At 39.9% G+C, this 26,851-nt stretch overlaps 1 protein-coding gene across 8 annotated transcripts in view; it reads right to left on the bottom strand.

Annotated features, from left to right (window-relative positions):
* The window catches only part of UBR5 (ubiquitin protein ligase E3 component n-recognin 5), a 69,138-nt gene that overhangs the window by 16,967 nt on the left and 25,320 nt on the right, over positions 1-26,851 (bottom strand). For 3 of the 8 annotated variants that reach the window (XM_035126425.3, XM_035126422.3, XM_035126427.3), the window contains exons 10-38: positions 24,346-24,462; positions 23,501-23,611; positions 22,292-22,446; positions 19,668-19,785; positions 18,785-18,969; positions 18,192-18,301; positions 17,763-17,875; positions 17,354-17,497; positions 16,582-16,693; positions 16,233-16,387; positions 14,666-14,863; positions 13,044-13,254; positions 11,530-11,656; positions 9,675-9,826; positions 9,177-9,272; positions 8,630-8,753; positions 8,191-8,288; positions 7,466-7,614; positions 6,958-7,049; positions 6,288-6,434; positions 6,078-6,196; positions 5,857-5,983; positions 5,613-5,742; positions 5,246-5,406; positions 3,522-3,761; positions 2,939-3,062; positions 1,640-1,751; positions 978-1,109; positions 171-428 (exon numbers count right to left, since the gene is read on the bottom strand). In XM_035126425.3, coding sequence (XP_034982316.1) covers positions 171-428; positions 978-1,109; positions 1,640-1,751; positions 2,939-3,062; positions 3,522-3,761; positions 5,246-5,406; positions 5,613-5,742; positions 5,857-5,983; positions 6,078-6,196; positions 6,288-6,434; positions 6,958-7,049; positions 7,466-7,614; positions 8,191-8,288; positions 8,630-8,753; positions 9,177-9,272; positions 9,675-9,826; positions 11,530-11,656; positions 13,044-13,254; positions 14,666-14,863; positions 16,233-16,387; positions 16,582-16,693; positions 17,354-17,497; positions 17,763-17,875; positions 18,192-18,301; positions 18,785-18,969; positions 19,668-19,785; positions 22,292-22,446; positions 23,501-23,611; positions 24,346-24,462 — 4,117 coding nt within the window. The remainder of the gene's footprint in view (positions 1-170; positions 429-977; positions 1,110-1,639; positions 1,752-2,938; positions 3,063-3,521; positions 3,762-5,245; positions 5,407-5,612; positions 5,743-5,856; positions 5,984-6,077; positions 6,197-6,287; positions 6,435-6,957; positions 7,050-7,465; positions 7,615-8,190; positions 8,289-8,629; positions 8,754-9,176; positions 9,273-9,674; positions 9,827-11,529; positions 11,657-13,043; positions 13,255-14,665; positions 14,864-16,232; positions 16,388-16,581; positions 16,694-17,353; positions 17,498-17,762; positions 17,876-18,191; positions 18,302-18,784; positions 18,970-19,667; positions 19,786-22,291; positions 22,447-23,500; positions 23,612-24,345; positions 24,463-26,851) is intronic. The other 5 variants (XM_088675761.1, XM_088675763.1, XM_035126424.3 and 2 more) reach the window with 3 other exon arrangements.

Below are 26,851 nucleotides of genomic sequence, written 5' to 3' on the forward strand. Positions count from 1 at the left end.
TAAATGATTCTTAAAATGACAAAGCACTTCACAGCAGCTTATGAGAAGATGCATACAAATTACTTGTATCCCTTCTGATCAAGAAAAAACAAAATAAAAAAATCAGGTCACTGGGTAGGAAATCAAAGAAAGGCCCAGTGAGGTAAAAATAAAAATCATTTTTATAATACCTGCTGGAGCAGAGGTACTAGATGGAGCCGTGCTGGTAGTCCTCTGATTCTGGGTGTTACGTACAGCCCACTGCATTGAGCGGGGTGCCTGGGCGGCACCATTGGCATGAGAGCTGTTTGTTGTTCGCTCCAGAGGCTCGTCTAGCATAAAGGTCTCTTGCTCTATATCATCACTCTGACTGCTGCTGCTATCTGAATCACTGGTGTCATTGGACTGAGAGTCATCCTCAGAAAAAAATGCTGGAACACTGCTAGCACCTGTGGGGAAAGATATACTATAAGGGTCGCTGAGAAGAGAGCAGGGTGAGCTTTATTTATTAGGCCAGAAATCCAAAGTATACTGTGGCAAGAAAAACTTTTTAAGAAGCACACAAATATTTTCCTACCTCGCGTTTTTTCAACATGTTTTTAGAAGACAGAGCTGCAGATGCAACCCCATCTTTACACATCCCTCAGGCGGCAAGCATAACAAGATTATTAACCTGACAGTTGCTGCTTGGTTTTATTTTAAATTGTTTTTGTTGCTGTAACCCACCCTAGGACCTTATGGCAAAGAGTTCTATTAACAACAACGAACAGCCACAATAATAGTTAAATATTTCAGATTTTCTCCTACAAAACAGTCAAGGTAACTTAAAAAATAAGCAACTTGTAGACTTCAAGGTTTGCCCATCAACCTCTCTCGGACTAGGGGACACATTTAAATTCTTTTAATGATGTACAGCAATATATTGTCCCGTCCCGTCCTGTCCCGTGCCCCCCCCCCCAAAATCACATAAAAATGAAGGCTGATAAAAAGAGTATTACCTGCTTCTGATCCTGCTGTAGCTGCAGTGACAACACTTCTGCGCCCACTAGCATTGTCCTGGTTGCTATGGTTACTCTCACTATCACTCTCTGTTTCTGCTGCTGCCAGAAGATCCAACTCCATATCACTTCCTAATAACAAATTTATAGAATTGTTAACACAGTGGTTTGCATGATACAATATTTCAGATTCTTCACAAAGCTATCTTTCATTTTAAGCTCTCCCACTGCTTAACTGTTGAGATGATTAAGGCACTCCAGTAGTACATTAACTACTGCTTAACTCAACCGCAGAAAACCCATACGTTTATCTCACAAGCTTGCTGTTTTTGATACCGATATTACTAATGCACAATTACCAACATGCATAGCAATACAAGTTAGACTGGAATAGGGGGTTGCAAAAGCTTTCTGTTTCATTTCCAATTAACCCAAAGAAGGTTCATTTTAGTCCCTTGTGCATGGTAAAACCTACGGGTTGCATCCAAACTAAGACAGCCACACTTAGGTCCCATTGAAATAAATATAGAATGTCAGCCATCACTACCTTCAATGAGGCCAAACTGAGAGGAAATAAGACTCACTCAGATACAGAGGACTTATTCTGGATCCAACCCTGTGCATGTCTTAAAATGGCTAATAAACATGTCCAGGTATCATACCATCTTCATCATGCTCATCATGCTGCCCTTCTGCCTCAGCATTTTCCTCGCCATGTTCTTCTTGCTCATCATGGTGGTCTTCTTCCCCAGCTACTCCCTCTACCACCTCAACCTGAAACAACAAGGTTTTGGGGGTTGTTGGTTTTTTTGCACCATGTAAATGCTTACGATCTTCAAGGACATTTTGTAAATACAGCTCTCAAAGCTATGGCTGTTTTAGGCATTTTCTATATTGTTCAATACACTTATTTTGCGCTCCATTCCTAGTTTTGGGCCAGCCCTGTAACATTTTGCTACCTTAGGCAAATAACAAAATGGCACTTCGCACACATAACTCCACCTACAGAAGTATGGCATACTGATAGCTGAATCTTATTCTAAGACTGGTGATGGGACATCTGCCTGCTGTAGAATGTCAAAAGTAAGTGATGCTCTACTATTTTTCTCACATATGCATTTTTTGTTGTGATGAATATAAAGTGAACACATTGAATGTGTTGCTGAGTTCACAATAGCTTTTTGTTATTATGTATTTTCTAAATTAAAGAGAACTTTGAGGCTAAAAAGTGGTGCTCATACTCATAAAAGTTGGGAAAAGGGGGCATCAAACTGGCTACTCCCGGCTCAGACAATAGACCAGGGGTCCCCAAACTACGGCCCCCGGGCCGGATGCGGCCCAATCGGCCTTCCAATCCGGCCCGCGACGACTCCCGCCGCCCGCTGCCGCCGCCCGCTCTCACGGCGCGCGGCGCAGCGACGATCTAAAAAATCGGCAAAAAATCGCCGAAAATCCTTTGTGCGCATGCGTATGGGCCTCTCCCGACCCGGAAGAGGTCATTTCTGGTGCACTTCCGGGTCGGGGGAGGCCCATACGCATGCGCACAAGCGATTTTTGGCGATTTTTTTCCCGCCCGTGTGCGTGTGCGCATGCGCACGGGCGCGCACTCCCCCGCCCTCCGGCCCGCTGCGCGCGCACTCCCCTGCCCTCCGGCCCACCGCGCGGTCGGCGCGGCGGGCACCGGCCCGCCGCGCAGAAAGTCTGGGGACCCCTGCAATAGACAAAGCCATTCTCTAAAGTACCACAGGACTTTCTGCTGCTAGAGGCTAACATGGATTCATTTTTGGTAGTGTGTAACACCAAGGTTGTACACTCATTACATCCCAAATTGCAGTATAGCTGAAAATTCACAAGCCAACTTATTATTTTGCATTCTAGTACTAGATTCATTTAACATTTGCACTGATAATTACTTTAAAATAACTAGAAAGTTGCCCATTGAAAATAATTAAGACAACAACCTCTTCAACATCTGCGGACACAATGTCATCTTGTTCTTCATCTCTGCCACGAACTGGTTGAGACTGACTGATTCGCCTTTGCTGTGGATTTCTAATAATATAGGACGACTGAGACTGACTGGAACTACAAGAAAGAAAGAAGCCTTTTAAAAAAATATATATTTACACAGCATCATCGCATATGATTTTCTTCTCTTCACACAAAAGTATCAACTTAAAAACAGCAGACAGAAGAACCTCCATAAGTATACTAACACGAGTAGTTTAAAATAGTCAGTTTAATATAACAGATTTCCCTTCTCGTTTTTGAAAGCTTCTTCATTTAAGTTCTTTTGAGCTACCAGTCCAGTCCACTTCCCATGTTAGCTGTACACCTTGTTCTACCTACGGCTTGTTTAACAAAACCACAAGCCATCTCACACATGAACAAAGGAGCCTCAGCTTGCTTCTCCAAAGCTTGGTTTGTTTGCCAGCTGCTCTTGCTTTGTGCCTCTCTACCACAGTGAATGTCTGGGGGTGGATGGGCAAAACATATATGATTTAGAAGAATGCATTTATAATGATAAACATTAAGGAGCATTACCTGCTGGATTGATCAGATGACGGCCGGGGAGGTAGTGGTTCTACTGAGAACAGCTCTTCGCTGCCTTGCATAGCATCTATACTAGTGCTTGCCAATGTAAAAGGTGCCGTAGGGCGTGCAATACCCATTCTGACTGGGATAATGAGGGATTCCGCTACATTGCACAATTCCTCCACAGCATAAGGTAGCAAAGCTTGGAATACACGCTTGCATTTCCCAATTGGCTGTGGAATGAAGTTACTGGAAACAAGACGTGGGAAGGGAAAACACTGACATCAACAGCCACATTCAAAAAGGTTCAGAATACACACAAACCAGGACAGCTTGTTTAATGGTTTTGTATTCGCACAACTATTTATCTGTTCATCCTGTTCAGTCAATAGTCAAGTTGCATTGCTTCCCACTTAACACTGCTAAAATACAGCCCTTCTGTCTCTTTGGCAAAAATTCTAGTCCCCACCTCTAGTCTAGGCCTACTGTTCCACTAGCTGTCCAGTGGATACAAAACAATATGCTGAACTTTACCTTAAACTGAAAGAAAGTTAGAAGTATATTATACAGTTGGAGCACTGTGTTTATGGAAAAAGACTCAAAACACAACAAGTTTAATTATAAAACGAGGACTAACCCATTAATGTAGCTTTTCATAAATCAAAGCATATTTATTTATTCTGCAGTCTTTATAGCAATATGAATCAGAGGCAGAGTGTGGCACCCAAGTTATAAACCATGGCAGGCTTTGGCTTACAGATGGTGGGGGACAATGATACTATCCGGGATGCTGTATGGAGACATGCATCCCAATTTGTTCCTATGTTTCAGGATACACAGCATGAGAAAGCCCCAAGGTTTCTGTGTAATAATGTTATCTGTAGACACAGATGTGCGTATTTGTTTCACTGTACTAACTGAAACGTGGTTTGAATTCACTCTCCAGAGGACTGTTTCCAGTTGACGTGTGCACCACCTACAAAATACAATGACATCTACCCTTGAAGATGATCTGGAAGTTGCAGATGGTGCAGAACATGGCCACACGGCAAGAGTGGTACAGCAAATTATATGAAGGAACTGTGAGATTTGAATTAGGGAAAGAAAACCAAATGGCGGGAGGGAGGGGAGTCACAAGCTCGGCAGAGCGATTGGTAATGAGATGGGTAAATATACAGTATGTGGAAATGTATTTTGTTTTGCTTAATTGGAAAATCCAATAAAAAGTATTTTTTTAAAAAAGAGTAGTACAGAAAGATGGGACCGCACAACACTGATCCTGCATGAACTACACTGGCTACCTATTTTTTGGTGCTGGGTCCAACTCAAAGGTCTTTATATATTAAAGTGCCAACAACTTAGGACCTCACTACCTGCTAGTTCTCTCCTTATCTGCCAGGCCTTGCAATCTGCAGGAGGCAGCTCATTTTGTAGACACACCAGTGAGCATAGCTTGCTATTGGGGTGTGTGTGACATGGGATAGAGTCTTTTTGGGTAGCCTCACACTTGTGGAACTCCCTCCCTATGGGGATCAAGTTGTCCCTCTCACAGTTTTTAGAAAACAGCTTCATTCACAAGGGCATTTGGGAGAAGTCTGAGAGCATATGGCTACTCTTGATGCTACTGAACTGGTGAGGGGCATTTTAAAAATAACAAATCTTAGGCATTTTCTCTCACTGGCCCAAGCAGTAATTTAAGTTTGTTTTTTTTTTTTAAAAAAAAAGAAGCTTACTTTTTCTTTTTTGAGGAAGCCATTTCCACACTGAGGATAACAAAAACTCTTGCCACAGAACGCAGAAACCTCATTGTAACAGAAATTGCTTCTTCTCTGCGACCTGGAGTGTATTTGTTCTGCAGTTCCTTTACAAGTGTCCCCAGCAAAGTATCTAAAAGCTGTAAAGAAAAGTTTACTGGAGCAAATGTCTACTCTGGCTATGCAACCATGCAAATTCTTGTGCAAAGGAACTGTAAACATAAAGAGTTATGACAAACTTGCCACAACTTAGATCTGCTAATCACATTAACATTCATACCTTCTAAACGCATAAGCATTGAATGGACAAATTTCTTTGGTACTGTGTTATTTAAATATGCCTTACCAGTATGTCTGCTGTACACTTTACAATAAGGCAGTGTGTAAAACAGTCCAGCCGAATAGTTCCACTTTGCTGATTAAGATACACTTGTTCTTCAGGCAACAGATGACCAATCCTACTGCTTGCACTAAGACTTGGAAAAAAGCAAAAGAAAACAGGGGAAGAGGAAATATAATGTAAGTTGCCAAGTCCATGATACAAAGTCAGTTCTCAAAAGTGTAATCATAACTAGTTCGTTAATACACACGGGTCTTTGTTCTCCTGTGAGCCAAACATGATCATAGACTTCAGTGCATTCCAATCTTGCAAAACCCGTTCCAAGGCAAGCTGTGCAAATCGTGGAGGTTCTAAATCATGATCTGGCATATCCGAATCTAAAGCCAAGGAATTAAAGAAAAGCATGTAATCAGTTACTGCAGCAGTTGCTACAATAAGAGAAAAATCTTGTAAACGAGAAAAGGGTCCCACCTTCAGGATTTGCAGTCTTACGATTACGGTCTTCCCTAATTCTTGGTGGCCTATACTGGCAATGTTCTACTGTTTGTCTTGCAACTGTCTGCACCAAGAAGAGCAAAAGATGTTCCCCCCTGTAAACATACAAACAAACCAAGAGTTGACATACGGACCACACTGGGGCCTTTTGTGGGGCAGATCAATCCCACTAAAAGGGACACTTGCCTACTATTTGGCATGGTGACAAGGTTTGTGGTGGTAAGCAGCCGGAAAAGCAAATCAAGACGAGCAGACTTCTGTCCTGCAATTAATGTTTTGCACTTGCATTTCTCCCAGCAGTCACAGTAGGCTGTTGGGGATGTGCGTTTGAGCCTGAAAGTAGAGACAAAATGTGTAAATACAATTTATAAACACCAGTTTCCATATTGATATACACTACAACCAGTTTCACTACGTCCATAATCATTTTTAAAAAAACACTGCTAATTCAACTGAAGTGTTTTTCATCTAAATACCATTTTCCAGTTCTTGTTTATGAAAGGCTACATTAGTCTGAGGAAACGGCGGCCTTGAAAATGGGGTGGCAGTTTCTCCCCCTATTATCAGTCCTAAGTAAATGCCTGATTTATCTCACCTCTCTGACACTGCTGGAGAGGAGGCTACCTAGCTGGTTACATCTCCCCTCCCCATCCCTACACTGTGGACCCAGGCCCAAGTTGCAATTCCAGTTTCCTTCAATTATCTATCAATCCATTCACTAACGAAAATTTTAGGTACAGCAGAGCGCTAAGAGAAATAAAATTCTACTGCATTTTCAAGCAAAATGAAACCGAATCACCCCTGAAAATACAAAACAACCTACAGTAGTCTCGATGTTAGGAATAAACACACGTACTTGCAATCATGACCTTTGTGGCACACCCTTGCGCACTCTGTGCAACAGCACAGAGACTCCAATAAACCGCATGTTCTACATTCAAATATATCCTACAAAGAGAAAATTTAGCATTTTAGCGGGGGAGGGGGAGAATGGAGTACTATGTGTAATTACGATGCTGCTTTTAAATGGTAGCTAACAATTCTAGACGTGTCTACTTAGAAGTAAAGAACCGTCAAGTTCAATGGAACTTACTCCCAGGTACGTATGCACAAAACTGCAGCCTTATTTATTCTTCAAGAGTTTTCAAGTTAGATTACATTAAAATAATGTTAAGCTTCTTGTTAATGGTTTCTTGTGAAGCCAAATAGAGCAGTAAGAAACTTTCCCCCCACCCAGCTATTTCCCCAGAAAACCCAGCAGTAAGAGAAAGGCAAGAATTTAAAAATCTGTCCTTAAAGGCTCAGGAATATGAGCTTGTTTTTACACCTAGCACAAAAAAACCAATTAAGTTCCCTTATTTTACCTGATTTATGTGCTCTGCACCAGTCCATGTAAAGCTGCAGGTATCATTGCAACATAGGACATATAAAGGAGAGTCATCTGGGTTTGTGCCAGTTGGACAAACCATTCCCATAAACACATCCTCTTCTTTTTCACTTGAAGTTGCCTCCGCTTTTTAAAAAAGGAGAAAGGTATTGCTTAAAACGAAGTTTTGCATACTCTTTGAAGAGCTAGCAACTTAAGGTAATAATTCTCAAAGGCCCTCTATGAAGAAAACAAAACATCACGGCACTGTAACATTACTGAACTACACTGCACATCAGCTAACCGAATGCACTGATGGTTCCCTCCAAAATGACTTCAAATTGTATTAGTTATACTAAACAAAATTCCTCCTCTATGGGGAACAGGTTTTTATCTTTGTTTCATTGAAAGCTGCCACTATTCACAACCTTCTATCAATAATTGCCCTGACCTATTTTCACAGAAAAGAAAAGAAACCCAATGGATATCAAAGCATCACCTCCTGCAGGGAAATTATTACAGGAAATTGTATCTATTGAATCAGACACTTTTTAAAACCAAGAAGATAACAGGAAGTTATTCACGGACAGCAGGAAGACTGGCATTTTCTATTAATTCAATATATTACATGTTATTCCACTGTCTAATCCAGAGATTTAGGAAGGGGAAAGCCATCAATTATTGGCATACATAAAGCAAGAATCACAATTAGAATTCACATACCTTTGGCAACTTTTTGTGCAGTTTCTAAAATGGTAATCGCTGCAGGATATGCTCTGCCGCTTACAGCAGACATAAACGGTGTCATACCTCTTGCATCCCTAAAAAACAGTAATATGTCAGTATCATTTTCAGTTAAGTTAAAAAGGCAGTCTTCTAGGTTTATCAGAAAGAGCCTGATTTAGTACTGCCCCAACTTTTAACATTAAAATGAAGGTAACAGATCTGATGCATAAACAAAAACAGAAAAATCAATATACAGTATTAACAAATACAAAATGCAGCATAAAATGTAATGGCTTTGTTTAACTCTTCTTGTTGTTTATATCAAGGCTCAGTGCAGCTTTGCAAAACATACCCAATTCCCTCAACCATTCTTCATAAAGCTTGGCTTCCCAAGTAGATGAAAATACTACAAGACATGCACGTAAAGACCCCTTACTTGGCCGATAGCAGTTCCCGAAGATAAGGCTGTAAAACCACACTGTCGCATAACAATTTCAGTATGAAGTGAGCATTTGCCTTCCGATCCTTTGATTCCACTACAGAGGGCTCTGTAGAAGGACCTGCAAATTGGAAAAGTATTGGTGAAAAATAGCTGCCTACAAAAGTAGCTCACTTACTTAAAACATTCTAGACAAGAAGAGGGATTCCTGTATCAAGCATTTATGATTAGCCAACACTTTCACAATGTCAGAAACCTAATGCTAAATTATGAATCTGAGTGTATATAAAGAATTGGAAACTTCATGTCTTGAACCAAGACTGGCCAACATATTTTAATGTGTGAAGCGGTGCCAAATAGTTTTAACAGGACAAACAGACTGATACGTTAAGCGCCCTTATTCATTATACAGAACGATGGGAAGATGCACCTTCAAGTTATAGGAGGGAACATTTAAGCTGCACTAAAATACATGTATGAAGCAAGCATTTGCCATTTCTTTTTGTTAAGTCATATGCAAGTGTACAAAATAGCATGTTCTCACCTGGTATCGTGGAGGTGCTGGGTCCTTGGCCAGTGCCAGTTGTTGCTGTGGTAAGAGATCCCACAGCAGGGGCCAGGATAAAATCAATGTCACCATCTTTTAGTAAACAGAACAGTAGGATGCACATCAATACATAAAACACATCCCTGGCAATATGCGCACTCCACAGAAACTAACCACACTATATCTTTAAATTTTCTTTCCTTCCAAAGGCTATTCAACAAAATTACTTGTAAGTGCAGCTAACATTATAGGAGGTAGCAAGTCACATTATTGAAATAATCAACATCTGCCTACAAGCTGTAATCAGAAAATCTTAACACTCAGTTTTCACCTGAAAGCACAGAAGTGGCTAACTAGCTAAATGCTTTGCACCACTGAAATTGTAATAACATTGATGCAATGCATTTCTTATTCCTACGCTCTTTCACAAGTTCACACGAAAGGCAATTTATATCTACTTTTACACGTATGCGCAAGTGCATGTGAAAATCTTACCAGGGTCCATCGCAGGAGGATCAGGCACCCAGCTTGGAGGAGCAATGGGAGGAGAAACTGGATCCTGATGATCACTAGATGAAGCCCCTGCTTCATGTCTGCCCAAACCTGCTGCTCTCAGAGATCTTCTCATCATTTCTCTCAGTCGCAAACTAAGACCAAACAGAAAATCCTAAAACTAATGCTGCCTGTTCTTGCACAGAGAGCATACTGAAGGCAACCTAGTGTTCTAGAATGCCAAACAGACTTTTGTCCACATTTATAACTAATATGTGGAAAAGAAAGCAATATTAATGCCACACCAATTATTAAATGTGAAAAAGAAATACGGCACGTATTTTAGACACAGTACTGTCAATGTACCAATTCAACTTTGCATTCTTCTCATAACTGCAGTTGCTCTTGCATTTAATTTATAAGTGAGCCCTCACCTGGAGATGGGGGGAGAAAAGGGAATAACTAGCAACCATAAACACATTGTAGGTGGTTTGCAAGTGAGTGGGCTCCAACGTAGGAGTACATGGTGGAATTCAACTAACAAACCCTGTTAGTGGGAGCACTTGCATAACAGCTTCTCCACTCCCCCCCCCAATTGCCTGGGGTGGGGTTTGAAGAACCCCCAAAACAGCAACCAGGGGAAGGGGATCATTCCATCCATAATGTTTGCACTGATGGAACGTGCAAACACACTAGGATTTGCACACTAGGATTGCATACAACTAAATCCTGCCCAGAGTAGACCCCACTGAAATTATTGAATGTTTTTATTAACCTCAGTGGCTCTACTCCGAGTAGGATTAGGGTTGAATACCACCCACTGGAAGCTGCCTTACACAGAGTGAGACCACTGATCCATTTAGCTCAGTACTGAGTACCCTGGCTGGTGGGGGCTCTCGGGGTTTCAGTCAAGGGACACTCCAAGCCATATCTTGAGATCCTGGGGATTGAACACAAAGTCTTCTACATGCCAATCAGATGTTCTAATACTGAGTTTACAGCCCTTCCCCCAAAGAGAAGACAGCTACGATGGTTCCTCCATCCACCTGGCACAGCAGCTTCCACGGCGGGGAGAATATTTTCCTGGTTACAGAAGTGGTTTGCAGGCATGAGCAAAGTCCTGATCAGTCTCACCCTCTGGCCACCTTGAAGCCTTTGACCATTCCTGAACTTGAACTTGCCTGCTCTTGCTTTTAGAAAGACTGGTGCAAGAAACAAACTCTAATTCTCCTCTAATAAGGAGTTAAGGAAAGACTGCCATCAATCCCAGCCAAATATGAAAGAACTGTGGCTCAAACCAGAGAAAAGGGCACATAGTCCTATCCACCTGATACAAGTTATGTCTCTCTGGAGGGCTGCTGGCAGTCAAACTCTGGGTTAGATGGAGGGTGCTATCAGAGACAAGCAGAAAGAGGGAAAGCAGCCCCACAGTAAGTCAGGGAAAGAAGAAGCGAGGTCCCATGCTTACTGGAAAAGGATACTTATTGTTGCTGCTCATCAAAAGATTTGAACAGTACTTTGTGATACAAGAGCCAGAAATCTAACCCACACACTCTTAGGAACATGAGAAGCTGCCTTATAATGATCAGACTGTCTGCCCATCTAACCCAGTATTTTTGACTGGCAGCGCCTTTCCAGGGTCTCAGGAAGAAACTCTCTCCCTAACATCTGCTACCTGATCTTTTAACTGGAGATGCCAGGGAGTCAATCTGGGACATTCTACATGCAGACAATGTGCTCTATCACTGAGCCATGGGACCTCCCAAGCAGCTCTTTGGATCCTGGCCTACGTTAATTCATAATGTCTTGCTGGTAATTAATACTGCAATAGCAAAAAGAGAAGTTTCCACTAGCTTACCTTCTGCTGCTAGAGGATCCTGCACGATTTCCCGGTCCATTACTTGACACCACTGAAATAGCATTTGCAATCGCCTCAACGGCAGATAACCTTTCAGCAAATGTGTTCCTTTCAGAGCGCTCTGCTTCTGAAGCATAAAGAAGAAACTTGGCATCTGTTTATTACAGAGACATTAAACACTAAAGAACTGAAAGCTTCTCTGTCACTTTTATATAAATTTTGTATATGAAATCAACATGGATTTTCTCAATATTTATATGCAAATGTATAATGATGACGATGGGTTTGATTACTGAATAGCAAAAAGCCTCCAGCAGAGAAGAGAAAGACAGGACAATTTAAACTGGAAAACATATAACACACAAATACACAACCGAGCAATTCTAGCACTCAGTGGTAAGCAGGAAAGCTTAGGTCCTTTTTGCTAAATAAGGAAACCAGTCTCCAAGCAGCCCCATAAATCATTCATTTGCTGGACATCACATTCAGAGGTTCAGAAACGTGTATGTATTTTAGAGAATTGGTAAGTGAATTTGCTTGCTTTCCCCTCTCCTTCCTCACCCCTATTTCCTTTGCAGCACGCTTAGTAGATTTATATGCTATTATTTTTAAAATTGGACATGGCCTTGAGCAAATTAGGAGAAGGGTGTAAATGGTGTAGAAATGTATTTTAAATGATTTAGAAAGTTCACTTTCTTCTGCTTTTAGTTCCTCAAAAACTTCACATATTTTGCCCCACTGCAGACATATACAGTATATATAGATGTTTCCATATTTCTAGTTTAATAGGATTCTCAGTTTTGTAGATCTCCAGTTCATGCTGTAAAACAGTTTTAATGCATCATATGGGCCATTTTTTGACATAAATTGCTCCTTTCCATCTTTCTCTTTTGCTTTGTTTGAACAGTCATAACCTTATGCTTCAAGTTCACAATGGCCTGTTTCGTCTTGAAATTCCTGTCTTTCTGCAAGCGTCATCTGCTAATTTTCCCCAGTGTACATTAGAGGCAAGAATTATGGCTGGATTCCAAGCACTTCCACACATGCAGGCAATGGAGTTGGCACTAGCTTCTCCGTGCTGCTTTGAATACTGCACCAGATGGTCCCATAACCTCCAAGCACAGCTTTTCAGGATTGGAAGACTGCAGTGGGAAGGGAGCCTTGAAATATAGCCTGATACACACATGGGCTATTGAGCGCAGCATTTCAGATCCCACCCTTATTTCCAAGTGACTTAATTTGCCAAGTGGAAAATGTGATGCTGAACTGAAACTTGTTGCCAGTTGGGACATTTGTTTCCCTTTCTACCATACTCTCTTCCTGCATTTTCCAACCGGATGGCCTTGCTGGTTTATGACAAGCCTCATTACTGATGAAGTTGCTGTGTGTGTGTGCACCTGTGTTTGTGTCTGTAACTATTTCAAAACAGGTTTTGAACAATTCTGACTCAACTTTCTAGCCTTCTTGCAAAAGCTCTCAGAAGAATCTCATCAGCATGAGATTACTGAACTCACCCTCTTCCTCTTTTGTTTCTTTATTACTGGTTGGAAAGCACACAGATACACAAGCATGCAGAATATTTCGATTTCCATCACATCTGTGACTGAGGAAAGTCTGCAGCATTTGTGGATTCTGATCCAAGACAACAGCTTGCTCGAGGTTCATCAAATACTGTCTGCAGGCCTCATAGTCACATCGGAGAATATGCTGCATTAAAGTTTGCTTCTGTGCTCAGAAAAAATGAAAGAGACATTAATAAAACAAGAGCAAGCAACATTCCCTTGCCCTATGCTACATTCTGCAGCCTGTTTTAGCATCAGTACTTTATGCTGAACTAAACAAAGTACGGGATACAAATCAGATAAATACCTAAAACTGATTGTGTAACATTTTAAAAGTGCTGTATATTTAAATGATAAACTCTAAGATTTTAGCTGTGCAGGATCAACAAACTGATTTGAGGACAGGCAGAAGTTGCCTAAAGTGGCTCACAAATAAAAAGCAAACATAAAAGCAATGATAATCCAGTTATAAAAACACAAATTAACATCATTTAAAAAGCAGCTACAAAGTAAACACACTATCACTAGAAATCAGTATTTAAGCAACAGAATCAAAAGCTTGTTTAAAAAGAAAAGTTTTCAATTGCAAGTGGAATTTAAATAAAAAGGACTATAACCTATTTTAGCATTATTATTATTATTATTTTGAATGATATTTATTCATTTTTTCCCATCACCAAACCTGAACATTGTTCTTCATGCTTGTATACATATACATATACATACATATACATATACATTTATGTTTGTTTGTTACAATTTTTCGTATCGTATTTCTAATCCTCCTTTCCCAGAGAAAAAAAGGGAAAGGAGGGGGGGGAGAAAAAAAAGAAAAAGAAAAACAGAAAAGAAAGTAAATTTTGTCTTTGGACTTCCTGTTATCTCCATCAGCATACTCTCCTCTTTTTGTCGCAGAGTGTATATTCAATCCATGCTATCTCTGTTTTTACATATCGTTTGACACTCCTATATCTTAAGGATATTTTTATATTTTAGCATTGTTTTTAAAAGCATTTTGAATACCTAGATATCCCATCTTATTAAAAACTGTTATTTAAAGTTAATTTCTGGGGTGGATGAATTTCTTAAAATAAATCACATCAGAAAATTATGTCCCAAAACTGCTATCACAGTAAAACAGAGAGAATATGAACATGCACAACTATTTGCACATGATTCTATGAAGCTATGTGCTCTTTTAGGCTTGCCCTTTCTGACCCACTTAAAAATGGAAATGTGGACTCAAGATTTTTTAAAAATAATAATAATAATAATAATAATCACACTTTCTCCCTGCATTAAAGAGAAATTAGGCCCAGAGCATCTATAAACAGTAATAGCAAACATTTGAAGAAAAAATAGACTTTATACTACAGTAGAAGCAAGTCTCATTTTAGGCAACTGCATTTTGTAACTAGCAGTAAGCTACTTCTGTCACAGAGCTCTCATATCTAAAATTACTCTGTTTAGATATATTTGTAAAAAGGAAAAGTTCAGTTGAAAACACTGAGTAATCCAGGTGGTGCAGAACAATGCCTCTAAGAGAGAATATGACAGGTATATATATGAATTACCTCAACAGCCATTATAATGATAGCAGCTTTCTTTTTGATGGTTGAATTGGCAGGAAGGTTTGTTAAGGAATGAACTCCCATTCCCAGACTGCTAATAGGAGGAAGATCAAGCCAATCGGGGTCTCTTATTCCACCCATACAATCTTTTGCCATTGGATATATAGTGCCATTTCCATCTCGAAGAATGATTGGAGATTCCTGCACAAAAAGTAGATTTTTACACAATTCAAATTTTCATTATTTTTCTCATTCATTTGTTATTGATTTGCAGCTCTATCGCCTGACACATCAACATAGCTGCACTGATGAAGCCAATCTGGTGTTCCTGCTGATATGCCCACACAGTGCTGACATCCCCATCACCTGATACCTTTCCCTCCAGGTAAGGTAAAGTAAGGTAAATGTAAAAGACCCCTGGATGGTTAAGTCCAGTCAAAGGCGACTATGGGGTGCGGCACTCATCTCGCTTCAGGCCGAGGGAGCCGGTGTTTGTCCACAGACAGCATTCCGGGTCATGTGGCCAACATAACTAAACCGCTTCTGGCGCAATGGAACACCGTGACAGAAACCAGAGCACATGCAAACGCTGTTTACCTTCCCACCGCAGCGGTACCTATGTATCTACTTGCACTGGTATACTTTCAAACTGCGAGGTTGGCAGAAGCTGGGACAGAGCAATGGGAGCTCACCCCATCATGCGGATTTGAACTGCTGACCTACCGATCGGAAAGTCCAAGAGGCTCAGTGGTTTAGACCACAGCGCCACCCGCTTCCCTCCAGGTTAAGTGTCAGACAACAGGTGTAGTACCTGTTGTCCTCACTGACCACTCCTGCAAATATCCAGAATGGACTAGAAGATTGAGTTCATATGCTTTCTTAGTGCAGTTTGAGGAGGGGAATATATACCGTATACATTACAATTAATATCCAATATCACAAGCATGCATGGTTGTGTCCCTCTCTTCTTTGTGTGGGGATTAAAAACTGGCAAGTTGTGCCTCTTCAAATTCTGCAGTTAGGTTGCAAGGCAAGTGAGAAGAGAAGGGATTCTTCCCAAGATCCATTAATTTGTGTCAGTAGCTTACAAAGCCTTATTCCTCACTATACCATTGATCTAACCACCTTTTTCTTTTTCTTTACCACTTCCTTTACCAGATAGGGATCAGGAGCACCGACAGTCAAGTTACCGGTAAGTCTGCCATGAAGATTTATTTTTTCTACATTTCTTGTTTAATGGAATCATTTATCAACATTAAGTAACCCATTAAAGAGGTACTTTTAGGGTGGTAAGGTAAAGGTAAAGGGACCCCTGACCATTAGGTCTAGTCGTGGACAACTCTGGGGTTGCAGCACTCATCTCGCTTTATTGGCCAAGGGAGCAGGCATACAGCTTCCGGGTCATGTGGCCAGCATGACTAAGCCACTTTGGGCGAACCAGAGCAGCGCACGGAAACATCATTTACCTTCCCAGCCAGAGCAGCACCTATTTCTCTACTTGCACTTCGTGCTTTCGAACGCTAGGGTGGCAGGAAACATTTAAAATGCACGAAGCTGAGAAGAAACAAACCTGTCCAGCAGTGAAAATAGCAACACTCCTCTCATTCTGCCCAAGGAAAGCAATACTGCTAGTGGGGAAATTGTTTTCTTGTTCTGCTTTTCCAGTTGCAAGATCAAATATGCAATATCTAACCCAGTTCCCGGTTTTCAGGACGGCATGTACTCCTGAAAGAGTGCAAAAAAGGACACTGACCAACAGACTATTTGCTCCAAAAAACATTTCAAACCATTAAACTAGCAAATATTGATTAATGAAATAAAGATCACTCAGTTTAACAATTCTCTAATAGGATAAGTACCTTTCTTTTTCTAAAGCAAGCAATAGATAAAATGAGAAGGAAAAAACCCTTCATCCTTACCTTTGGAATCTACATTCACAGCTAGGATTTCTGTTTTTTCTGGAATACATAACTTTTTAGGAGTCCTTTGAAAACAATCTGGAACTTTTGGTGTCCCACCAGTTTTTACCACCTGTAACAAAAGCAGATTTCTGTACTTCCAATGCAATCTAAAGAATTGGCTTAATTCCCCTCTCTTTAAGAATGTACAATTTGCTTGAAAAGACTAGGATTCTTCTGCAGCAGCAGCCAACCAGATGCCTAACAAGCTCATTAGCCGTGCATAATGGTGAAAGCCACCCCCTCTTTTTTGTCCCCAGCATGTGATAAGCATAAGTGTGCCATCTATTAATGTGAGGGCTCCACTTAGCTGTCATAGCTAATAGACAATGATCAATCCATGAATTGATCTACTTTTTTATGCCATCTAAGCAAATGGCCAGCACTACATCCCAGCCATGTATTTAAAGTAATTTATGTGTTGCGTGAAGTTCTTTCTTTTGCCTGTTCCGAACCTACTGTCACAGACTCCAGATTCTTACAAAAGAAAAATTACCTGGTGCGTAATGTCTAAAATCTAACTTATGTCTCCCCTTAGATGTCTTTCTTTCTAAACTAAATAATAGGCAACTTCTGAAGACTTTACTTTTAATATCTATGGTTCTTATATTCTGAAGGTCTGACACCTCTTTGAGATGGAGTGATGGAAGTGAACATAAACTCTAGAAACTGTGGCCGCAGCAGAGATTATCTAACAGCTTCAAGGGCCAAAGTCTTGGCATTGCAAACACACCTGGAGCTCATCTATCCTGAGCAACCGACAATCTTGGAGAAGAGAAGATGGATCAGGATCCGAACCAGAGCTGTTTGTACAATTTGCAGTAGTAGATGTCCCTGGAAATTTTACAGCAACATAAGCACCATCCACTTTCAGTACCTATAAAAGAGAACATATTGCATAGTGTTGAAGCAGAATTAAAACTCTCTGAAGTGAAGCGCGGGGTGGGGTGGGGAATCTTAAACTGTACTTAAAACATCCAGAAAAGCAAGCAGTGCCACCACACAAAACCACATTTTCACCAACAATACAATTTAAAACCAATATGACTAGGTTTGCTGTAAAACAGCTTTCTTCTATCTGTTTTTAAAGGATTAGTACACAGCAAATTAAAGGAAACTACGGGAGCTTATTTTATACAAACCTTCCCAACAGGAACATTCTTAACATCTTCCACAAACACGACTTCCCTAAGAGACCACTGTTCTTCATTCACTTTCTCCTCTTCTTTTGGGGCAGGTGTAGATCGCCGCCGCTCTTAAGAAAAAAAGTATCAGATTAAAAGTCTCCTTGTAGCATGTCTACGATATGCATATTCTATGTCTAAAAATGAGCACATGGCTACTTATGTTACTTTTCACAGGAAGTGCTTTCTGTAAAGTTTGCGCCATCTACTAAAATTGTAGTTTGCTAATTTTATCCTGTAAATATTCCTCTATGGAACATGGTTTCTTAAATTATTCATTGCAGGGGTTCAGGAATTAAATATGGATACAATATAATTGGCAGATGTTGCACCACAGTGGTTTTCAACAAGGCAAAAAAAACCCCCAAACCTCCCCATATGACTTACTATATGGCATTGATGCACTACTTGCTATTGAAGAAGCATCACTACAGGTAGAAGCTGGAGAAGGTGGTGGACCCATTTCAGTTTTCACTGGTTCCTGTTTGCTTTCAGGCCTAGGATTTTAAAAACAAAACAAAAACAAGGCAGTTGTTACATTTATTTTCCATGAATACAATGTGAAAATTAGTCAACACTTTGGACCGAGATACTAACTTCTGAATTGTTTCTTAAGTCAACAGAAGTTTTTGCTGATGCAATATAACAGCAAACATATACTGCTACAATATACAGAAGAACTGTTTACGGTCATTTTCAAACCATTAATTTGTATTGGGGGGGAAATCAACATACTCTTAATTATGCGGTTTCCCAGTATGAAAATGCAATGCAAAGCCATTCTTTGTGTGACTTGCTTCTTTCAAGTATTTGCTAAACAGACTTCAGAGCAATATTTACAGCCCCTTATTGCACTCATGTCTGTTTTATTTATGGAAACAGTGAGGAGCTGGAGTACAGAGACCCATAATCTAATGCCAGTTCAAGATCTTTTTCAGCCACAGTCTACTGTGTCCCTGTAAAAAGTTTAGAACACTTACTTTGCTTCAGTTGTTTTACTAGCTTTCTCCATGTTCTTTAAACTCTCTGGTGACCGGAGCTGAAACCTACAGCTGTCATTCATATTCCAAACAGATTCCATTAGGACGCCAACTTTAGGAATCCCAGCGCTAATTGAAAAAGCAACAGCTCCAGCATGATAAAGAGGATTATTTCTCAAACACACCTGCAATCAATCAACAAGGGAGGTAAACAACTATTTTTATTTGTTTATTACCCACCCTTCACCCTAAAGTCCCATTCGTACCAAATGAAGAATCAAAACCATGTAAGCAAAACAATGCTTAGAAGAGGTTAAGTACTTAATATATTTTAATCAGGTTTTTTAGTAGTGACATATGGAATATTATCTCTATCTTAGCCGCAAAACTCTTAGAATGGGTGTAGCCAATAGGGTGCAGGTTCCAGATGTTTCTGGACTACAACTCCTATCATCCTTAGCAATTGGCTATGCTGGCTAGGACCGATAGGAATTGTAATCCAACAGTATCTTGAGGGAACTACATAGGCTACCCTTGTTTCCAACCACATAGTTTCCTGATAGGGGCACTTGGTTTGAAGGGAAGGAAAAGGTTAAGGCAAAAGGGCAACTACAGGCACACCAGCATATCTGAAACCTTTTAGGAACAACAATGAAAATGTAGAGAAGAAAGGCAAGAGCCTAATATGGTTGCAGCTAGTTCACAGCACAGAGCTGCGTATGAACAGGTGGTTTAAGCTCTGCCACTTCAGGCTATGGAAGCACTTGCGTTAGAGTACATCTGCAGACTATTTGCACATGTCACTGCGTCATAAAAAGGGTCTTAATAGTGGATTTGTTTCTTCTCAAAGCTTTAAAATGTCACACAGTAAGCTTCTACATACCTGAGTACCAACAGTGATATTTGGCATTGAGGAGATACCAGCACTAGACTTAGGCTTTTTATTTTTGGCTCTAGCCTTTTCCAGCATCTTCTTCCTTTGGCTAAAAGGAACTACACCCCTAGGAGGAAAAATACTAATATAAGGTTAAAAAAAAGAGAGCTGTGTTGGCTTTATTATCCATAAATGTGATTTTCAAGGTGATGTGGTATTGATTAAAAGGGAAAAAAGCAGTGCATTTCCAAATGTTTATTTCCAGAGCTAATAAAATAAAATAAGATCTGAGAAGCTGAGCTCCTGAAAACATTATTCCTGCTTACAGGTTCCTTCAGTGAGTATCCCATGCAGTCATATGTATGGAAAATGTGTCTGTGTAAACCAAACAGATCCCTCCAAGAAAGTCTGAAAAAACAGAAAGCTCAGGGATGCTTCACTCGTACACAGCAGCATTCCACACACTGGCCAAGGAAGCAGAGGCAGCATTTTCCCACTTAGTTCTATACAAACCATTGTATACAGCATGACTTGCTTTTGAATTGATTTCTGAATTGAAGTATTGCCCTTCATCCTAACTCAAGCAAGGGCAACATATAAAACTCAACATGCCAAAAATACAATACAATAAAACAATACAGCAACATCACACATAAAGCATTCAGAGCCAATTACAAGTTCCAACAATTGTGATTGCTGCCTAAGAAAGCAAAGCAGGAATTGTGAAAATCTGACTGAGATCTTGCTACCACATTCACAACCCTAATAAAGCAGAGCCTTACTTACCGGGGAGAAAGGTGCAAAACAAGTTTTCATAAAAAGGATAAAGCAAAAAAAAAAAGCAATTGTATTCAGGGTTCAAATTTTGTGGCCAGAAAGAAACAGAGGGAAGGCAATGCTTTCACCTCTTTTCCAACATGTGGAATGTGGCAATCCATGGGGCAGGAGGGGGAAAGCACTCCTAATCTTTCAGAGCTTTCTAGAAGGTTCCTGCTATGATCTGTGCAGCCACTGGGACTGTTCATAATGAAACTTATGTTGCTGACCAATGCCACTTAAATGGTTGAATCATTTAAGGACACATTGTTTATTATAGCCACTACTAATCTGATTTAATTTAATAATTATTAAAAGATTTTTTAGGCTACATTTCCAGACAAAGTCCTCTTCAAACAATGTATACAATATGCACTGTGAAACAAAATAACTATTAAAATTTTGATACAATTTGATACAGAATACATTCATGGTCAATTTCAAGTCACCTTTTTAAACTGGAAGAATTAGGGAAACTTAATTTATAGATAAAGGCTTTAAGCCATAACAAATCTGCACAGCCTGGCAAAAGAACAGAAGAGTTTAGACAGTTTCAGATTAATATCCTCCCTGCACTATCAAACCAACACTCTTATCACACATAAAATCATGTTTCATAACAAAAATCAACTAGCACTATTAATAAGCAGCTTGGCTTTTGTGCTAGTTTAGTCATAAGGCCCCAATGAAGGAATGGAAGTAAAATTAAAATTAACATATTTTTGCAAGTGAAACCCCCAAAGGACACAATACCTACTCACCCACTGACTGCCAACACAAAACTGGACTGATCCTACAGAAGATGCTTAACCACCTGTGATGAAATGCCTCAACTATAATAATCACCGTTGTGTCTTAGACAACTCCGATAACGGTATCAGCCTTGTATAAAGATTTATTTATAGATTTTATGTCATATGCAGTGGAACATCTATTGTCGTAAAGCTGTGAAGGTTTGTTACAGTAATAAAGCATTAGCTCTTCTAACTCTGAAAGCATCCTCTTTGGCATTAAATACAAAATTCATTAAGATAATTCAGTGTCAAGTCACTTCAATGCTTTAAGGACAAGAGCATGCTTTGTTTCTCTTTGATCCAAGTACAGTCCTTTCTTCAAAGCAATGTAACCTCCTAAAGAATTCTAACCAGAAGGGAAAATTCAGTTCCATTAAAAAAAGAGAAAGATGCATATGAACAAGGATGGGTAAATTCAATGTACCTTATTGACCCAGTTCACACCATGGTAAACCAGTTATTGGTTTATTTGGTTAACATGCCAATCTTACCCACTTTGCTTCTGTATGCTGTATGAGCCACAATCACTGTCTTAGCTTTATGGCAAAACTAGGGATAATGGTTAGTTTCACTCAAACAAATAATGCGTAATGTGCTAAGAACAAACCTTGACCACAAACCTTGTAGTCTGAAGCAAACAAACCATAACATTTGGTTTGGTTTCCCCTGTGAGGAAATCACAGGGGGAAATGCAATGAATAAATCAGAAATTAAATTGTTATAACAAAGAGGGGGGTGCTATGGAAAAGCACTTAGATTTTTTTTGCTCTCTGACACCATCTGGTGTTGCATGTTTATAACACATTCAACACTGTTTCTTGACTAATGTAGCTGAGTCCATGGTTTGTTTCTCCCATTCATTAGTCAGGCAATAGCACAGCAGGCAAGATCAGCATATTCTTAGTAAACCATTAACTGCTGTTTACCATGACATGTGAACAAGGCCGATGTCAACTTCTCTTCTATTGGTTTTCAAAGAGCAAAAAACCATTATTTGGCCTCTGAACTGAAATATACACTTACCACCAGTACAGGTTATTCTCCAGCTGAGCACAGGTATAAAGAGCGCAGCAATGCAGGGAAACTATCCGCTCTCCTTGAAGTTCAGAGTACGTCTGTGCCGTATGTTCTAGTTTAGAAGCTACAGAACTCAAGGTTTCATCTACCCAGGTAGCTACCTAAAAGGAATAGAGCACAGCCCTGCAGTGGATCTTAACATAAATATGCCTTTATATTCATGCAGGTCACGATACAAAACAATGAGAATATAATCTTAAGATTATTCAGGTGTGACCACTTCTACTATAGTGCTTTGAAGTTTTGCTTCAATCCTTTTTGTTCTAAGCATGCATTGGCCCTGCTACAACCATTTTATCAAGCCAGAAGTAGTTCACATTATCACAGAACTCCCCCACTGTACCCATGTGTGCATGCCTTTGTAGACAGTCACTCCTCACTTCCTTGAAATGAACAGGAAGCTTTCGTAGGTGGAGCCACGATATGCATCCAGCAGAGAGCACAGAGTGCCTGGACTTTATTTAGAAATCTTTATTTAGAATATTATGCTAGAATATTCGGATTAGCAACTTTTAATACAATAGACTAACTACTTGTTAGTCACTTGAGACTAAAGGGGAAGTTTGCCATTAAGGATGACAAACCTATTTCTGAAACCTTAAGTGCTACGTTTCTATGGCAAATAAGCTTTCTAAGGCACAAGGGACAAGAATGACTCAAGGGCCATACACAGCCCACAAATGGCCTACCCTTCCTTTATACCAGGGATAGCTAGCCTGTTGCCCTCCAGATGTTGTCAGTCTACAATTCCTGTCGGTCTCAGACAGTATGGCCAACTGTCGAGGATGATGCGAGCTTTAATACAACAACTTCTGAAGTGTCACAGGATAGCCCCCCCCCCTTTACAAATTCTCTACTTTTACAGCACCTTCATTTTTTCTTATGGATTCTTCTTCTAAAGAAGGAAAGTTTCTTTAATTTTGTTACTAGGCCAAAGTCTTCTCAATTTTAACAGCAAACAGATTCAAACATTATTTTATCTTCTTTCTAGCAAACCCTGGCATGTTTTTATGATGACAAGTTCTTGCTTCAAGGTTATTCGCAAAACCAATCTCTGCAAATGATTTGCTGAAGGCCATCTGTAATCTTTTTCTATAGAATGGCAATGCAAGGAGGAGATTAAAAGCACTGAATTTTATCCTCAGTGTTTCGTACCTTATTGTTTTCTGTGGCAACAGTTGCTCTGATGCTGTTTGCAGAAAGGAGGACGATCTTCTCGTTGGTTAATCCCAGGGACACGGCACGGGGGTGATGTATAGAAGGATTCTTTGAAACAAAAATGAAGCAGACAATATTTTAAAATTTCGCCACTGAAATATCAATTGTGGCTACCAAACATTTGGCAGGGAGGGAGACCTAGTCTTTGTCTCTCTCCCAAGTCATAACAAGGGAACAGGCATTACCCCATACCAAGAGCAATGGTATACCTTTTGCCATAGAAGCAAATGGGCGCTATTCATATATGACAGAACGTTACAAGGAAGCCAAGCAACACATCAAAGAGCCCCACCACTTTGCTATGGCTGCTCCTCTCCAGCTCTCAGGTTGCTGCTGCTGCTGAGGGGAAGGAGGAAAGATGCACAATTTCAAGCACAGCCGGCGGCAAACCTTTCCTGACTGATTTTCTCCCAGCCACTGTAATCTTCAAATAAAATGGTGAAGCTGCTAAGGAAGAGGAACTGGCAGTGGCTTTCCAGATCCAGCACTAGGCGTGGAGAGCTCACTATTCACACTGAAGTGTAATCAAAGCAACAACTGTAATGTAAAAGATTATCCACATCTGCTTTGATACCATGTGGATGACTGCACACAAGACTTAATATCTGTATTTGTCCTGCAAGACAACACTATGCTTGGTAATTGTTTATTTAAAAATTCAATACAGTTAGTAATAATAATTTTAAAAGCTGCACAGGAAGCTCTGTACGTGTTTTTGTTTAAAGCAACTATATTTTATATGCAAGAGATTACCACATTTTACAGAACATATCTAGACATACCTGCGCATTTCTGTAAGGTTCAGATTCACTCCATTTCCACTGATACAGCTCCCCTTTACTGCTCACTGCCACAAGTTCAGAATACAGAGCACCAATAGAAATAAATTTCATCCCATCCTATAAAAGCAAACAAGTGAAGCTTAAAACTTCAATATTATAAGTGCTAAATGCTCACAAGTATTATAAATTCATCACAAGGTAAAAGAACTGTTCAGACTATTTGGTGTTTGTAAGAAGTTGACAGGTTATCAGACATAGCATTATATTGAGTAAAAATAACTATTTTAGATTGTATTTTATTTTTGACATTGATAGGGTTTAGGCTGTATCATTAGTGGGTTCTGTATAATTTCTGAACCTTGACAATGCAATTTACTCTAATAAGAAATTTAAGGGGCTCCAAAACAGCACAAGTGACTCTTGAAAGATTTATCAGATAATGCTAACTTCTGTATACTCAATGGTTCAATGGTTGTAGATGAAGAATTGAGAAAGGTTTTACAAACAAAGGAACATGTGTAGTGGATTATATGGTCATTCCTCTAACACTAGCTATACAAGTGGAAGAGTTTCTAGTTCTATTAGGATTGAGAAGTATCCTATACAGAAACCTATCCTTGGAGTAATATAGAAGAGGTGTCACAAAGGAGGGTTTGGTGGCTACCTGAATTTGAATTAGTCTTCATTTGCTTAATTCAAAAGAAATGATGGGATGTTCTGTTGTCATCTGTAGAAACCTAATCTGAAGAAGCTGATAAAATGCTGTTGTGCTTTGAACAAATTATTGAATTATTAAAATCAAAGCTGCTGAGTAAGCCAGGATTTTCAGGAAGAAGAAAACAGACCAAGCTTAGGTATGGTAGGAATTGCTGAACTATTATGCATGAATTGAGGAGTTCGTTTGTTGAGATGAAAGAAACCATGGCATTCCAAGGTTTGGAATTTCTCCTTGAATTAAGGAGAGAATATAAGCAATGGAAGCAGCAAAAGAAAATCAGGTGCTATGCAATTTTGAACACATATTATGCTTGCATCAAGAGGCAGATAATCTTTTTGGAAACTGATCGTGAAGGAAACAAATTGAGTGCCTATTTTGGAATTACCTTTACATTCAACCTAATAGCTTTCTGATAACCACTTGAATTGGTGTGGTGAAATGCTGTGACCTTTCAGTGAAGCATAAGACATTTTGATCCAAATTCTACCTGATCATCGAGGATTAGTGATGCATTCTGTTAATCCAAAAGACTCAACTGAACTTTGGACACACATTTTATATCTTGCCCTTCCATCTTCCCCAGCCATTTAACTGCAAGTACTCCAAAAATGTCTAAAGCACATAAGGTTGTGGTCAGTTCTCTCGTCCCACTTCTCGTGCCTTGCTCTAGGCAGGGGCATTATATATCATGTCACAGCAAGCCTCCTCATTCTTCAATTCTCCAGGGAAGAAGCAAGCCAGGAAGCTTGACTGATGACGCGTGTCTTAAACTGAACCCAGGAGAATACAAATCCAAGAGAGATGAGAACGGAATAAACAGGCCCAAAGCTTAATGTTCCTGTGCTGGGCATCTCAAGTTAAAAAATAAGCCCACTGCATGATCAAGTAAGATTCTACTAATTCACAACAGCTGTAGCTCAGCAACTGAGTGCATGGCTTGCATGCGAGAGGTCCCTGATTCAGCTCCTGCCAGGTAGGACTGAAAAGATCCCTGCCTGAAATCTGCAGCTTCCTCTAGACTCTACTGTTCTCAAGACTCTACTGCACTTCAGATACCCACTTAATTATATCTCCTGCTTTGTGAAAAGGCTACTTCACAGTACGTACCCCCAAAATATTGGAAGCAAATAATGAAGGGGAGCAGATGCTTGCCTACACTAATTAAGAGTCCAGACTGGCTTTCAGTCTTCTGGGAAAGGAAGGCACAAATATAGGACGTAGAGTTTAAAAGACAAAATAGTTCATGTCCATTCAAATAGGACCAGTAGAGATCTTTAGGCTAAACATATATCAGATCTTCATATGGCCCACCTACTTGTCGCTACATTTGTTCCTTAGAAGGGCAGGGAGTAAAAGAGAAATAGGTTCATAGTTGTTGTTTTTATCATCAGAGCAAAAGCAATCATTTTCAGCTGACACTAACAAATAATCACACTTCTTGAATGAAGGAGGAAAATAACAGCAACAGTGTGAAGATGAGTTCTTTCAACTGCAAGGTGACAGAAAACAAGTGAACCAACTGGTGAAAGGGAAAAGAGTAGACAGAAGAAACGCAAAGGATCAGCTTAAAAAAAATCACCCCATTGCTTCAAAGGGTGGCAAACGTGTTGATAAAGACAGACGAGTACTTGTTCAATTGACACAAATAATTTTCTGTCCAAGTGAAAGGGATGCTAACTATAAACTACTTAAAGCAGGAGGCCTGTGCACACTTCCATTCAAGCAACTCCCTTCTATTAAAGTCAACAATACTTAATTTTCCAAGTGAATGAGTTTATGATTGAGCAA

The sequence above is a fragment of the Zootoca vivipara genome, chromosome 8 (assembly GCF_965207765.1).
Source record: "Zootoca vivipara chromosome 8, rZooViv2.hap1.1, whole genome shotgun sequence".
NCBI classification, from domain to species: Eukaryota; Metazoa; Chordata; class Lepidosauria; order Squamata; family Lacertidae; genus Zootoca; species Zootoca vivipara.